The sequence below is a fragment of the Triticum dicoccoides genome, chromosome 3A, assembly GCF_002162155.2.
Source record: "Triticum dicoccoides isolate Atlit2015 ecotype Zavitan chromosome 3A, WEW_v2.0, whole genome shotgun sequence".
Lineage (NCBI taxonomy): Eukaryota > Viridiplantae > Streptophyta > Magnoliopsida > Poales > Poaceae > Triticum > Triticum dicoccoides.
In genome coordinates this window covers 61,349,634-61,361,955 of record NC_041384.1, presented here as the reverse complement: position 1 = coordinate 61,361,955, position 12,322 = coordinate 61,349,634, and the positions used below count along the sequence as shown (strand labels likewise).

Here is a 12,322-nt window from a genome sequence, read left to right as displayed (position 1 = left end):
GCTTAATGCTTGTCACTAGGGCCCGAGTGCCATGATTTCAGATCTGAACCTATTATGTTTTCATCAATATATGAGTGTTCTAGATCCTATCTTGCAAGTCTATAGTCACCTACTATGTGTTATGATCCGGCAACCCCGAAGTGACAATAATTGGGACCACTCCCGATGATGACCATAGTTTGAGGAGTTCATGTATTCACTATGTGTTAATACTTTGGTCTGGTACTCTATTAAAAGGAGGCCTTAATATCCCTTAGTTTCCGTTAGGACCCCACTGCCACGGGAGGGTAGGACAAAAGATGTCATGCAAGTTCTTTTCCATAAGCACGTATGACTATATTCGGAATACATGCCTACATTACATTGATGAATTGGAGCTAGTTCTGTGTCACCCTAGGTTATGACTGTTACATGATGAACCGCATCCGGCATAATTCTCCATCACCGATCCATTGCCTATGAGCTTTCCATATATTGTTCTTCGCTTATTTACTTTTCCGTTGCTATTGCTATCATCACTGCAAAATACCAAAAACATTACTTTTGCTATCGTTACCTTTTGCTACCGTTACCACTACTATCATATTACTTTGCTACTAAATACCTTGCTGCAGATATTAAGTTTCCAGGTGTGGTTGAATTGACAACTCAGCTGCTAATACTTGAGAATATTCTTTGGCTCCCCTTGTGTCGAATCAATAAATTTGGGTTCAATACTCTACCCTCGAAAACTGTTGCGATCCCCTATACTTGTGGGTTATCACAACCTGCTCTTTTTCTACCACGACTGAAGCACCTCGAGCTCGTCGCCATCCGCATCCCAAAGGATGACATGGAGCGCCTGCTCCGTGGTTGTACTGCACCCGAGTTCCTTCGTCTTCAGGCGATGAATTGGTTGAGTACCTTGCACATCACCTCTAGGACTCTCCGGACTATTTATGTGTGTTGTTGGTGCTGCAACGAGAGATCACAAAAGGTGGACCACAATATGGTCATCCAAGACACACCTTCACTTGAGAGATTACTTGTAGTTGATCAACAAGGTCCAACAAGAATCAATGTCATTTTTGCGCCGAAATTGAAAGTGGTGGGCTACTCGTCTGTCAAATACTAAAACTTTTAGGTACGATAGTCGCCTTATATACATCCCCTTCTTGATATCAACGTTATTTCTAGTTTTGAAGATGTATGTTCGTCTGTCATCCAACGAAGCTTCACCCAGACTCTGGGCACAGTGAAGGTCTTGGCACTAGAATCTATCGGCCCCAACCTGGACCAAGTTGTCAGTTGCCTGAGATGCTTTCCGTGCCTGAAGAAGCTGTATATCAAGGTGATGTTCCTTTCCTGTTAAATGTTAACCATAAGGGAGTTCAATTTTTTGTACCTTTTCCCAAGTTTACAATGACAATGTACTACGATTTCTGAAGGAATTTTGGAGTATTTTAGGACATACACCCCCACCCCATATTGGTTGTTTCATTCATATGGTTACAATTGTCCATAAGCATTTCTCCTTTGAATTCATCTGTACTAGTTTTCTTAGGGAATATTTCATCCAATCCAACCTCTTGTGAAGAAGGCTACATGTTTATAGATTGTAATCAAATGCCCATGTTAATCATGCCAGATCGAAGATGGCACGTTGGTGCATTTTACAAATCCTGCAAACCAAATGGGTGTGTAGCAGTGTTCAAAACTGCATGTAGGCACTAAAACGTTCTCTTCTTTTGCAGATAATAATAGGCTCGGAGGTGGATAATGTCTATAACAACAATCACATCGAATGCATGGATCTGCATCTCTCAAATATTACTTTGAACTCCTACCAAGGGACCTTACCGAAGATTACACTCACCGGGTTCTTTCTTGCCAGAGCAAAGGTGCTAAGGGTGCTGAGGTTGAATACGCATTTAATTAGGAAAGATGAATGGTATGATTATCAGAGCCGGCAGGTACTGCGGAATGGAAAAGCCTCCAAAAATGCCAAACTTCGTATTGGAAGAGCATATGGCAAAGCAATTGGAAGTCATTGTGTCAAACCCATACATGACTTGTTAGCGGCTGATCCCTTTTCAGAAATGACGCAGCTTGCAATGTTTGAATTTGGGCATTGTAATCTTTGAATTTGAACCTTGCAATATTTATGGTATTTGTTATATTGAATCATTTATGTTCTCTTGTCTCAACGCAAACAGTTCATCCGAGTGAACCGCATGTCGTATATCGCACACACCTTGATCTAGCTGACCGTTTCTTTTGTGTTGCCTAATCACAAACAGTTCATCCGAGTGAACTATATGTTGTACATCGCACACACCTTGACCGGGCTGACCGTTTCTTTTGTGTTGCCTAATCACAAACAGTTCATCCAAGTGAACCGTATGTTGTACATTGCACACACCTTCATCTGGCTGCCCGTTTCTTTTGTTCCTCCTCATCAAAAACAGTTAATTGAACTGAACCGTATGCCCTAAATCGCACACGCAACTAAAATCTGAACCGTGTTTGATGCATCCATCACCGCAAACATTTTGCATATTTTTTGACGGGTTTTTTACACCACCGTTTGCGATTATTGCATCGCACACAGTTTCGTTGAAGGGTCTTTGATCGTAGTGTCACGTTAGCAGCATCTTGTAGTAGTGATACCTTGAAATTTAGTGAGCGATCATCTTATAATGCTACCGCCATACTAAGAAAAATAAGATGCATAAAAGATAAACATCACATGCAATCAAAATATGTGACATGATATGGCCATCATCATCTTGTGCCTTTGATCTCTATCTCCAAAGCACCGTTATGATCACCATCGTCACCGGCTTGACACCTTGATCTCCATCGTAGCGTCGTTGTCGTCTCGCCAACTATTGCTTCTACAACTATCGCTACCACATAGTGATAAAGTAAAGCAATTACATGGCGATTGCATTTCATACAATAAAGTGACAACCATAAGGCTCCTGCCAGTTGCCGATAACTTTTACAAAACATGATCATCTCATACAATAACTTATATCACATCATGTCTTGACCATATCACATCACAACAAGCCCTGTAAAAACAAGTTAGACGTCCTCTACTTTGTTGTTGCAAGTTTTACGTGGCTGCTACGGACTTCTAGCAAGAACCATTCTAACCTACGCATCAAAACCAGAATGATTTTTTGTCAAGTGTGCTGTTTTTACCTTCAACAAGGACCGACCGTAGTCAAATTTGGTTCAACTAAAGCTGGAGAAACAGACACCCGCCAGCCACCTTTATGCAAAACAAGTTGCATGCCTGTCGGTGGAACCGGTCTCATGAACGTGGTCATGTAAGGTTGGTCTGGGCCGCTTTCATCCAACAATACCACTGAATCAAAATAAAAGACGTTGGTGGTAAGCAGTATGACTATTATCGCCCACAACTCTTTGTGTTCTACTCGTACATATCATCTACGCATAGACCTGACTCGGATGCCACCGTTGGGGAATGTAGCATACAATTTCAAAAAAAATCCTACGATCATGCAAGATCTATCTAGGAGATGTACATGAACGAGAGGGGGAGAGTGTGTCCACGTACCCTCATAGACCGAAAGCGGAAGCGTTAGGTTAACACGGTTGATGTAGTCGAACGTCTTCACGATCCAACCGATCTAGTACCGAATGTACAACACCTCCGAGTTTAGCACACGTTTAGCTCGATGACGTCCCTCGAACTCTTGATCCAGCAGAGGGTTGAGGGAGAGTTTCGTCAGCACGACGGCATGGTGATGGTGATGGTGATGTGATCCGCGCAGGGCTTCGCCTAAGCACGACGACGCTATGACTGGAGGAGTAAACTATGGAGGGGGCACCGCACACGGCTAAGAGAACAACTATTGTGCTATGGGGTGCCCTCCTGCCCCCGTATATAAAGGAGGAGGGGAGGAGCCCACCGACCTAGAGGGGGCGCACCAAGGGGGGAAACCGAATAGGACTCCAAGTCCTATTCGGCCCCCCTTCCTTTCTTACAGAGGGGGAAAGGGGAAGGGAGAGGGAGGAGGAGAAGGAAAGGGGGCGCCCCCCTCCCCTAGTCCAATTCGGACTCCTCATGGGAGGGGGCGTGGCCACCCCTTGTGGGCTGCCTCCTCTCTCCCCTATGGCCCATGTAGGCCCATTACTTCCCCGGGGGGTTCCGGTAACCCCCCGGTGCTCCGAAAAATACCCGAACCACTCCGGAACCATTCCGGTGTCCGAATACCATCTTCCAATATATCAATCTTTACCTCTCGACCATTTCGAGACTCCTCGTCATGTCTGTGATCTCATCCAGGACTCCGAACAATCTTCGGTCACCAAAACACATAACTCATAATACAAATCGTCATCGAACGTTAAGCGGAACCTGGATAATACAGAACTATGTAGAAATGACCGAGACACATCTCCGATCAATAACCAATAGCGGAACCTAGATGATCATATTGGTTCCTACATATTCTATGAAGATCTTTATCGGTCAAACCGCAATGACAACATACGTTATTCCCTCTGTCATCGGTATGTTACTTGCCCAAGATTCGATCCTAGGTATCTTTATACCTAGTTCAATCTCGTTACCGGCAAGTCTCTTTACTCGTTCTATAATGCATCATCCTGTAACTAACTCATTAGTCACATTGCTTGCAAGGCTTATCATGATGTGCATTACCGAGAGGGCCTAGAGATACCTCTTCAATACTCGGAGTGACAAATCCTAATATCAATCTATGCCAAGCCAGCAAACACCTTCGGAGACACCTGTAGAGCATCTTTATAATCACCCAGTTACGTTGTGACATTTGATAGCACATAAGGTGTTCCTCCGGTATTCAGGAGTTGCATAATCTCATAGTCAAAGGAATGTGTATAAGTCATGAAGAAAGCAATAGCAATAAAACTAAACGATCATTATGCTAAGCTAACGGATGGGTCATGTCCATGACATCATTCTCCTAATGATGTGATCCCGTTCATCAAATGACAACACATGTCTATGGTCAGGAAACTTAACCATCTTTGATTAATGAGCTAGTCAATTAGAGGCATACTAGGGATAATTTGTTTTGTTTATCTATTCACACATGTATCAAGTTTCGGTTAATACAATTCTAGCATGAATAATAAACATTTATCATGATATAAGGAAATATAAATAACAACTTTATTATTGCCTCTAGGGCATATTTCCTTCAGGTTGGGCCTCCGGCTTTAAATATTGTGCTTTGATGTGAGGTCCGGGTATGTGGCCCGGGCAATCAACATCCCTTCACCTAATGGATAGGAATAGCGACTTTTGTCATTAAGAGGGTGGCTTCAGACATATTGATGTATTACTTTGTAAGGTATTGATGAATAATAAATAAAATGGATGCATGCATCGTCCTGATGCAGAGGCCGGGGGCCATCCTCCTTTTCAGAAAAACCCTAGCAATGACTACAAACACTGAAGTGAGCTGAAAGCGCGTCACCATCATCGCCCCTCCTTCACTGGAGCTGGACAAAACTTATTATAATAGACAGTTGAGTGGTCGTTTTTAAGGTCATCGAGACTAGCGCACCAGAACAGCAACCACCGCCGATGACGAGAAGCGTAGGACGAAAAGATCCAACATGTAGACACGCGAACGAAGACTGGATCCATCGAAGGTCAATACCGACTGAATCCCATGTGATCCGCTGTAGAGACATATCCACACGCCCTCTGACGATGCTAGACACACCGTCAAGACGGGAGCAAGGTGGGAGGAATTTATTCCATCTTAAGGAAGCCGCCGCTACGTCCTCCTCAACACGACACAAACTCTAATCGACCTAAAAATACCTAAAATGAAGCAGGAACCTTCCCGCCGGCAAGGTCGAGGTCCACAACACCTCCATGGCCCTAAAGCCACCAGAGAAGAGGCGGACTGGCAGTGGCGCCGACAGGAGGTTGAGGAACCCTAGTCGCGTGTGGACTCAATGAGATGAAGGGGTATGCGTGCCTGCCAAAGGCATCAATCGTATGTGTATGTGTGCATCTATTATCGAGCAAGTGTTAATTGTCTCACCGATTATCACTTGTAAAATTTTCATATCATATCTCTTAGACATCAACCTGGGAATAGGGTGGGAGAAAAGTATGTTTTTGGTACCTAAAGTTAACAAGAAGTCAACATCTGATCACTCATCTTTTTTGTCGACATTTTAGTCCTCATGTTTACAAACATAGTAGTACTATAAATCAAGAAGGCAAGGAGCACCAGTGGCAACGACTGGACAGAGAGGGTGGGGGGCAATGAGTTACGTTCACGAAGAAGGACAATTTTCTGGAGGACCGATGCCGGCGTCTTGGTGGCGATGCTTCAAGGAGGTTATAGGTAGCCTCGCCTCATTTTTTTCCATTCATCCCGCCTTTTCCCCTTCAATTCCACGAGTCCCCCTCAAAGCTTTTAAACCACTTAGATTTGGGGAAATTTTGGGGAATGTGGGGGTTGGCCCTGGCAAACCCATTTTACTACCAAACGAGATTCAGGGATTTCTGTGGTTTTTGTCCCCTCCTATAGGATAATCCTCTATAAACCTCCATGAATCTCTTCTACCAAACAAGGCCAAAATAATCCGTTGTTTTATGGTTGAATTAAACATACTTGGTGCAGACAAATCTTGTAGGCTTTTTTTTATCAGGATTTGAATGGACATGCCATTGGAATACATTTTTTGGTTACTTCCTTGTAATAATAGAAGATAGACGTGTCACTAAAATTTCGTGTTTTTTTCTTCTATTTTGACGTTTTTATAGCCCTCGTATGTTTAGTAGAACCCTTCTTGGAATTGCCAACACCAGTGTGGCTATGGTTGCGCTCATGCCGGTACGACCTGGCTCTCCAACAGGTCGAATCCTATTCGCTGCCCACAAGCGGCAAATAGGCACCATGATGGCCACTGGCAAGCCGAGTTAGGCTGGCCCAATTTGGGGCCTTTTATCGCCTATTCCTGTTCGATGCAACTTTTCTGTTGTGTTTTTTCTTTTTCTTTTCCTAATGCAAGCAATCTTTTAGCGTATGGTGAAAATACTTTTAATATATGATGAGTATTTGTAATACATACTAAACATTTTCTTATTGTGCATTGAACATTTTTAATATACAACGATTTTTTTAATAATAGGGTGACCATTGATCGAAGATTTTTTAAATATATGGTGAACCTTTTTTAATATACAATTTTTTAACACACACCGAACAATTTTGTAAAATATATTATTATTTTTAATAGGTTTCTGAAGGCCTGTTTGGCATCACTCCGCTCCATACTCCCGCTCCGGGAGCTGGCGGAGTTGAAGTTAAAAATTATGGAGCGGGGGAACAGGTGCTCCGCAGATCCTCGAATTTTAGGGAGCAGCTGGATTGCCGAACAGCTCTTAAATGTCTAGCGTTGACATCCTCCGTCACTAGGTCCACATGGAAACCAGCCCAAAATATCTTAGAGAGACAGGGAACCAATAACCACCAAGTGCACATGGTAAACAGCCCAAAAAGTGGCGACATGCCCCGTCCCTCGGTCCCACCCAACAGCCCAGCGGAGTGAAGGAAGTGAGTAAAGGCAGATCGGATGTGCAGGCAGGGAATACTGCACGAGAACTTGCACCCAGTGCACGAGCGACGCTTCCCTGCCTCTCAATCAACTACTCCTACGTTTAATAAACAAAAGAAAAGAACGTATGCGCGCAGCAAGTGTTGAAAATCATCCCCAATAATTCGATCGTTCTCTCCATCCATCCGGTGCAGCCAGATGAGGTGAGGTGGCGCAAGGGCACCCACCCGAATTGGTATCGCCAACATCAGGCCTCCACCTGCGCATGCCACGTAGCGGCGGATACGCTGCCATTATCTGCAAATGGCAAAACTAATCTCAATCACCGAAAGCAAAATCAGTCGGCAACAGCGACCCGCCGTGCCGACATGGATAAAGTCGCGACGACGTAACCACCTTCTCCAATTTTAGTATAAACCCCCTGCGCAGGAGCAAATCCTATGCGCAGCTCCGCCGCAGCCAATCCCGCGCCCCACCTCCACTTGGCAGAGCTCAACAGCTTTCCCCCTCCTCGCTCCTGCCTTCCCTTCCTCGTGAGGCGGGCCGAAACGGCTCTGAGGCGACGCGCACACTGTCATTCATCCCGCAGATCCACGCAGAACCAACTCCATTCTTTAGAGATCCCGGAGCGGATTTCGCACGGGAACCCACCGCCCACAAGCCGCCGCGTGATCCTGCTCCTGCTCCTCGTCGTCGTCCTAGGGGCCATGGGGAACAGCATATACAAGTTCCTGTGCGGGGTCTGCTCGGACCTCTCCGACGCCGCCTTCCAGCCGCACGGCGGGGACGCCTCCGTCGCCGCGCTCGGCCGCGACATCCTCGAGTTCCAGCGCACCAAGCAGGTCCCCGAGGGCCTCAGCCGCCACGTCGTCTCCTCCGCCGCCGCGCAGGCCAACTGGTACGTACTATAATTCCGCTTCCCCTTTGATTGATTTCGTGTTCGATTCCTTGCCGAGCTCCCTCCGGCAAATTCGTGCTCGGAGTACCAGTAGTTTAACTCGGAGCTGACGACGAGCCTGTCAAAGACCGATTCAGAGACGACGGCCTGGCTAGCTCACTGTCGAGCGTGGATGCGAAGGCTAGCTTCGAGCGAGGTGTCCAATTCCGAAAGCGACCTGATCTGGAAGAGAAATTGAGTAAAAGAAATTAGGTAGCACTTGTTAAAAGGACAAAAGAAACTAGAATTTTGTTAAGGATTTTCATTTTTGTTTTACTTTCTTTTTACGGGTATAAACCGGTAAAGGGAACGAGATAACTAATTAACTACCATACTCACTGGTAAACCATACAATTAAGAACTCGGTGCTATTACTGAGATGTTTCCTAGCAATTGCTAAGGCTTGCAGCAGGAGCTACTGAGATGTTTCCTGGAATTGATTGTGAACATTCGTAGAAGAAGCTTGTTCATAGTATCAGTGTAAAAAAATGCTGCCACGATGATCATTTCTTACAAAGTTGAAACCGCTGATGTGAAGGTACAAGAAGCTGCAAGTGGCATGGAAGAAGGCGAGGCCAGCCCCGACCACGCCGGAGGAGGCCGGCCGCCTCGTGGTGCTGACGCTGAAGAACCACCAGAAGGCGGACGTCGACGGCCTGCTCGCCTTCTACGGCCTCCCGCACCCGAACGAGGCGGGATCGGCGCCGCCGCCCGCCGCCGGTCACCACGCCCCTCCGGCCCAGCACAGCGCCCCCGCGCACAAGCCGCAGGGCGTCAAGTTCGAGCTGCACACGCTCCCGGTGGACGCCAAGGCGGTGGCGGACGGCGACACGGTGACGGTGTACGTGGACACGAATGACGCCCCCAGCGAGATCAAGAAGGCCGCGGCGGAGCGCACCAAGGCGCGCGCCGCCAGGAACTACCCCACGGCCGACGCGCTCCAGAAGACCATCGCCGCCGCGGGATACAGAATGGTTCCCAACGCCAAGGGCGTTGAGGTGCTCGCCAAGAAGTACAGGATCAGGCTAAGGTAACAACTATGTACACTTGTACAGTACTATAATTGATTCAGTGATCAAGATCGGCTAGCTTGTGTGAACAAGTTATGAAATGAGATGAAATGGGATGTGATGCAGTGGGATCGACGCGCCGGAGAGCGCGATGCCGTACGGGAAGGAGGCCACGGAGGCGCTGCTGAAGCTGGTGGAGGGCAAGTGCCTGACGGTGCACGTCTACAACACCGACCGCTACGGCCGGTCCGTCGGGGATCTCCACGTCGGCGGGGTCTTCGTGCAGGTGAGAACCCATACCTTCAGAGCAGTTCGCCTGTTGGAAACAACTTGAGAATAAGAACTGCAGCATCAATTTCTTGCCATCTACGGCATGTCAGCTTGCATTCTTGCAGTTGAAAACAGCAGTGTTACGCATGGTAGAAGCGAAGTTGAACAAACTGTTGCTTCTGCATTCCGCAAGGAACGCGTTCAGAAACAGCTGCCTTTTCTGAAAGTCAACCGCTCTCCAAGAACTTCAGAAGATAACAAATCCCCTCTTGCTTTGTCCGCAGGAGCAAATGCTGAAGAAAGGCTTCGCGTGGCACTACACCGCCTACGACAAACGCCCGGAGCTTGCCAAGGTAAAATCATCACCAGTCCACATACAGATACACGCATTACCCACTGATCACCTGACAGTAAAAAGAACCATGGAGATATTCTGAAGTGATATGGAATCAAACCATGAAGTTGCTGACAGAAACTAATCCCCTCTTTGACCCACCTGCAGTGGCAGAGCCAGGCGCAGGCCGCGCGCAAGGGCCTGTGGGCGGCGTCCAAGCCGCAGGAGCCGTGGGAGTACAGGAAGGCCAAGCGCAACGGCAACGCGTGATCCATTTCATCTCGACGCATATGTTGTAACTGTTGTGTGTATGTGCTGTGACCATGGACAGCTGATTGATTGATTTCGTGGCCTGCTGCACTGCAGATCCGTAGCCCAGAGCAGCGCTCGCGCCACTGTACTTTTTACAGGCTAGGTGTAGTGAAAACTGAAAAGTCTAGCTGAGCTAGCGCGGGGTCGTGAAGCAGAGGAGGCCGGGGCACATTGAGATTGGTTGGTGTCATTGTGTTGTTGTTGTACCTGGTGATTAATTTGTGTGATTGTGGTGTACATCTCTTACTTGGATTGGACTGTTGGTGTTGTTTTTGAACAGAAAAAGGCTGATTCATAGGCTGCTGTTGTCAGTTCAGTCGAACGCAGAATGCTAATAAACTTCTGTTTTTGCCACTAGTATTATACTCCCTCCGTTCCTAAATATAAGTCCTTTTAGAGATTTGAATATGGACTACATATGGATAAATATAGACACATTTTACAGGATAGATTCACTCATTTTGCTCTGTATCTAGCCCATATTAGAATCTCTAAAAAGACTTAGGCCTCCTTTGGTTTTGGTTTGAAGGAATTTTGTAGGAATTTCATAGGATATGATTTCTATAGAAAAAATTTCCTTTAGAACTTTTTACTTTGTAGGAATGGAATCTTATTGCCATGGAGGAATTCTTCCTATCATTCACATTTCGTAGGAAAATAAACATTAACCTAGACTTAATGGAAAAAAATCCTATGATATGAATCAAATGACATCTCCTTTCCCATTCCTACTCATAAGATTTGAGATACATGCCATCTCATTTTCTATGACTTTTCTATTCCCATAATTTTCCTACCCTATAAACCAAAGAAGGCCTTACATTTAGGGCATGTTTGGTTTCAAATAAGTCACCAACTTATAAGTCAAAAGGTAAAAAAAGTGACTTATTTTGCCAAACAGACCCGACTTATAAGTCACCCCAACTTATAAGTCATAAGTTGCTCCACCCCAACTTAAAACTTATAAGTCACCCCCTTTTACGTGGGTCTCACCACCTTTACATAAAAAAACAAGGTGGAAAGGTGTGATCAGGTGACTTATAAGTCAGATGACAACCAAACAGACGTGACTTATAAGTCACTGGTTTTAAGTCACCTAACTTATAAGTCAGGTGATTTACTGAAACCAAACAGAGCCTTAGGAACGGAGGAAGTAATAACTAATGAGCATCTGCAACCACGTTGGATTAATTTGGTGTCCTATATGTCCGTGGCATTCGAGCGTGTCCGTTTTGAGCCATTATTTATCTGTGTACTGCATACAACCATGTCCTCCAAATTGTCTGGACACATATATGTGATTAGTAGGGATGAAGAGAGAAAGAGAAAAGAAAGAATAAAAAAAGAGAAAAGATGGTTAGAGGTGGGCCAAATCCGATGTGACGGACTACCCTAACACTCTCATCTCCTCCCCACTTATGGGAGTTTAGGGGTTTGTGGATAGCTCAAACATATAAGAACGAGATAAAGATACTAGTTGGATGGCATTTTTTTTCTTCTCTTCCATGTTCGGATTGTCCACCCAAACATACGAGAACGGTTTAAGGTCTCAGGCTATGGATGCTCCAAGAGCATTACTAGTAGTACCCCTAAACCCTCAAATCCTCATAAATAACCGCTTTTTTGCGGGTTGCAACAAAAAAAACGCAAAGACTAGAACCCCTAAACCCTCAAACCCTCAAAAAAGTAAGGGTCCAACCCTCAAATCTAATTTCGAACCGTAGAAGTGAGGGTTGGAGGGGGGCGCCCGACCCCAGCCCGCACTCCCTTCCCCCGTCACGCGGGAGGGAAGTTTCCCGGCCTCCCGCGCCGCCGGCCGTCGCCCGCCGCCAATCCGGCCGGCCCCCCGCCTCCCCTCGACGACGCCGCCGTCCCGCC

General features: G+C 46.2%; 1 protein-coding gene across 1 annotated transcript; it reads left to right on the top strand.

Annotated features, from left to right (window-relative positions):
- Nucleotides 1–8,000: 8,000 nt before the first annotated feature.
- On the top strand, nt 8,001–10,798 carry LOC119267133 (probable staphylococcal-like nuclease CAN1). Its single transcript, XM_037548460.1, has 5 exons — nt 8,001–8,479; nt 9,057–9,548; nt 9,655–9,814; nt 10,083–10,151; nt 10,301–10,798. Exons 1-5 carry the CDS (start codon nt 8,022–8,024, stop codon nt 10,400–10,402), a joined length of 1,281 nt encoding a protein of 426 aa, XP_037404357.1. The 5' UTR covers nt 8,001–8,021; the 3' UTR covers nt 10,403–10,798.
- Nucleotides 10,799–12,322: the final 1,524 nt, after the last annotated feature.

Bases quoted from the DNA above. Each gene is read 5' to 3' on its own strand.
- LOC119267133 (XM_037548460.1), top strand. From the start codon at position 8,022: ATGCGCAGCTCCGCCGCAGCCAATCCCGCGCCCCACCTCCACTTGGCA. The intron at 9,549-9,654 runs GTAACAACTATG...GATGTGATGCAG, and splicing joins AAGTACAGGATCAGGCTAAG to TGGGATCGACGCGCCGGAGA. The intron at 9,815-10,082 runs GTGAGAACCCAT...CTTTGTCCGCAG, and splicing joins TCGGCGGGGTCTTCGTGCAG to GAGCAAATGCTGAAGAAAGG.